This window comes from Arachis ipaensis, chromosome B09 (genome assembly GCF_000816755.2).
Source record: "Arachis ipaensis cultivar K30076 chromosome B09, Araip1.1, whole genome shotgun sequence".
NCBI classification, from domain to species: domain Eukaryota; kingdom Viridiplantae; phylum Streptophyta; class Magnoliopsida; order Fabales; family Fabaceae; genus Arachis; species Arachis ipaensis.
This window is the reverse complement of record NC_029793.2, coordinates 129,773,032-129,773,984: the sequence shown is the minus strand read 5'-3', so window position 1 is coordinate 129,773,984 and position 953 is coordinate 129,773,032. Positions and strand designations below refer to the sequence as shown.

At 34.2% G+C, this 953-nt stretch overlaps 1 protein-coding gene across 1 annotated transcript in view; it reads right to left on the bottom strand.

The window, feature by feature from the left end:
• The window catches only part of LOC107616812 (glucomannan 4-beta-mannosyltransferase 9-like), a 4,987-nt gene that overhangs the window by 2,502 nt on the left and 1,532 nt on the right, over window positions 1-953 (bottom strand). The window contains exons 2-3 of the mRNA XM_016318732.2: window positions 666-764; window positions 288-540 (exon numbers count right to left, since the gene is read on the bottom strand). Coding sequence (XP_016174218.2) covers window positions 288-540; window positions 666-764 — 352 coding nt within the window. The remainder of the gene's footprint in view (window positions 1-287; window positions 541-665; window positions 765-953) is intronic.

The window sequence follows — 953 nt, the reverse complement described above, 5'->3', positions numbered from 1 at the left end:
AATAAACATTTTTAAAATATAAAAATCTAATTATAAATTTAGTAAAATTTTATGAACTAATAGGATAAAACCTAAAATAAAAGAATATACCTACCTATAATCACACTTCAAATTAAACCAACATAGACTATGATGTGAGGGAACGTTTGAAATGCATAACTATGTATATACCTCTACTTAACTGTTTAAGTTTTTGTGATAAATAGTTTGATGAAATGTATATATACCTTCCCTGATTAAAAAGCATGCATGATAATGATATTTTGTATACTAAGTAAGCAACTAACCGAATTGCCAGCGAGCTTGGACGAGCGCAACGTCGGGGTTGTGAGCGAGGAAGGGGATGGTGCGGCAGAGGAAGTCGGGGTCAGGCTGGAAATCGGCGTCGAAAATGGCGACGTAGTCGCAGAGGGCGACGTAGGTGTGCTTCATGCCTTCCTTGAGTGCTCCTGCTTTGTAGCCATTCCTGTTCTTCCTGATCTCATACTTTATGTTTATGCCTTTGCTTCCCCATCTTTGGCACTCCACTTCCACCATATTCTGTTGTGTTTTCATTTGTCAATAACTCACTATGACGTTTCATTCATAAAAGTTTAATTATTGTTAACCATTAAGTAATTGTTAGTGAATCTTATTAACTAGTAGAGGAGGCTACTGCTTTGAACCTTAATGACAGGGTCTGTTGAATCATCAAGAACTTGAATAATAATTCTATCGGAGGGCCATGATAGCCCACATGCAGCTCCAATTGACAATTGATACACCTGCAACCAATGAAACACTAGTCACCATATGCCAAACTTCACTTCAGCCCCTAAATAAATATCATGAGAAATAATTACTTGTATCTTTTTTATTACTTATACACTAAAATTAGATACTAAAATTAGTCACTACTAATATAAAATACATATTAAAATATAAATATATATTAAAAATAAATTAAACACACA